This window comes from Poromitra crassiceps, assembly GCF_964638095.1.
Source record: "Poromitra crassiceps genome assembly, chromosome: 1".
Classification (NCBI taxonomy): domain Eukaryota; kingdom Metazoa; phylum Chordata; class Actinopteri; order Beryciformes; family Melamphaidae; genus Poromitra; species Poromitra crassiceps.
The window spans coordinates 8127080-8127703 of NC_139623.1; the positions used below are offsets into that span (position 1 = coordinate 8127080).

A 624-nucleotide genomic window follows, 5' to 3' on the forward strand; every position below is an offset into this window, starting at 1 on the left:
CTGCCTCACACACTCTGCCCTCCCAGGTGGTGAAAGGCTAAGGGAAGGAGGGAGCAAGGGAGTGTGTCGGTCACTCTCTCTTTTACGCTAAACCCACACACACACACACACACACACACACACACACACACACACACACACACACACACACACACACACACAGTGATACCTGGAGTCCAGCCTCTATAGCCATCTCTTCATGTGCTTCCCTGAGGCAGACCGAGGCACAGGACAACTGGGATTTACTTTGGCTGCAGTGAGAGAGGAGGCTGTAACTCACCTGCACACACACACACACACACACACACACACACACACACATACACACACACACACTGAACACACACACTAATTTTGGAGCTGCTCGTCCCCCCTTGTAAGAGTAGAGAAGAGAGCTCCCTGCAGGCACGGCTCCTGGTGTTTTTGCCTGGTGGACAGCCTTGCCTGGTGGACAGCCTTGTCTGGTGGACAGCCTTGCCTGGTGGACAGCCTTGTCTGGTGGACAGCCCTGCCTGGTGGACAGCCCTGCCTGGTGGACAGCCTTGCCTGGTGGACAGCCCTGCCTGGTGGACAGCCAGTGAGCCGGCGATGTCGTGGGACTGTGGCCTGAGGTACATGTTCTCT

The 624-nt window shown here is 56.4% G+C and overlaps 1 protein-coding gene across 1 annotated transcript in view; it reads left to right on the forward strand.

Annotated features, from left to right (window-relative positions):
• Nucleotides 1-588: 588 nt before the first annotated feature.
• Nucleotides 589-624, forward strand: part of LOC310773614 (rap guanine nucleotide exchange factor 5-like) — a gene marked incomplete at both ends in the record, with an annotated part of 37964 nt that continues 37928 nt past the window's right edge. Inside the window, one exon of the mRNA XM_083633536.1 lies at nucleotides 589-624. This exon is cut by the window's right edge and continues 144 nt beyond it. Coding sequence (XP_083489662.1) covers nucleotides 589-624 — 36 coding nt within the window.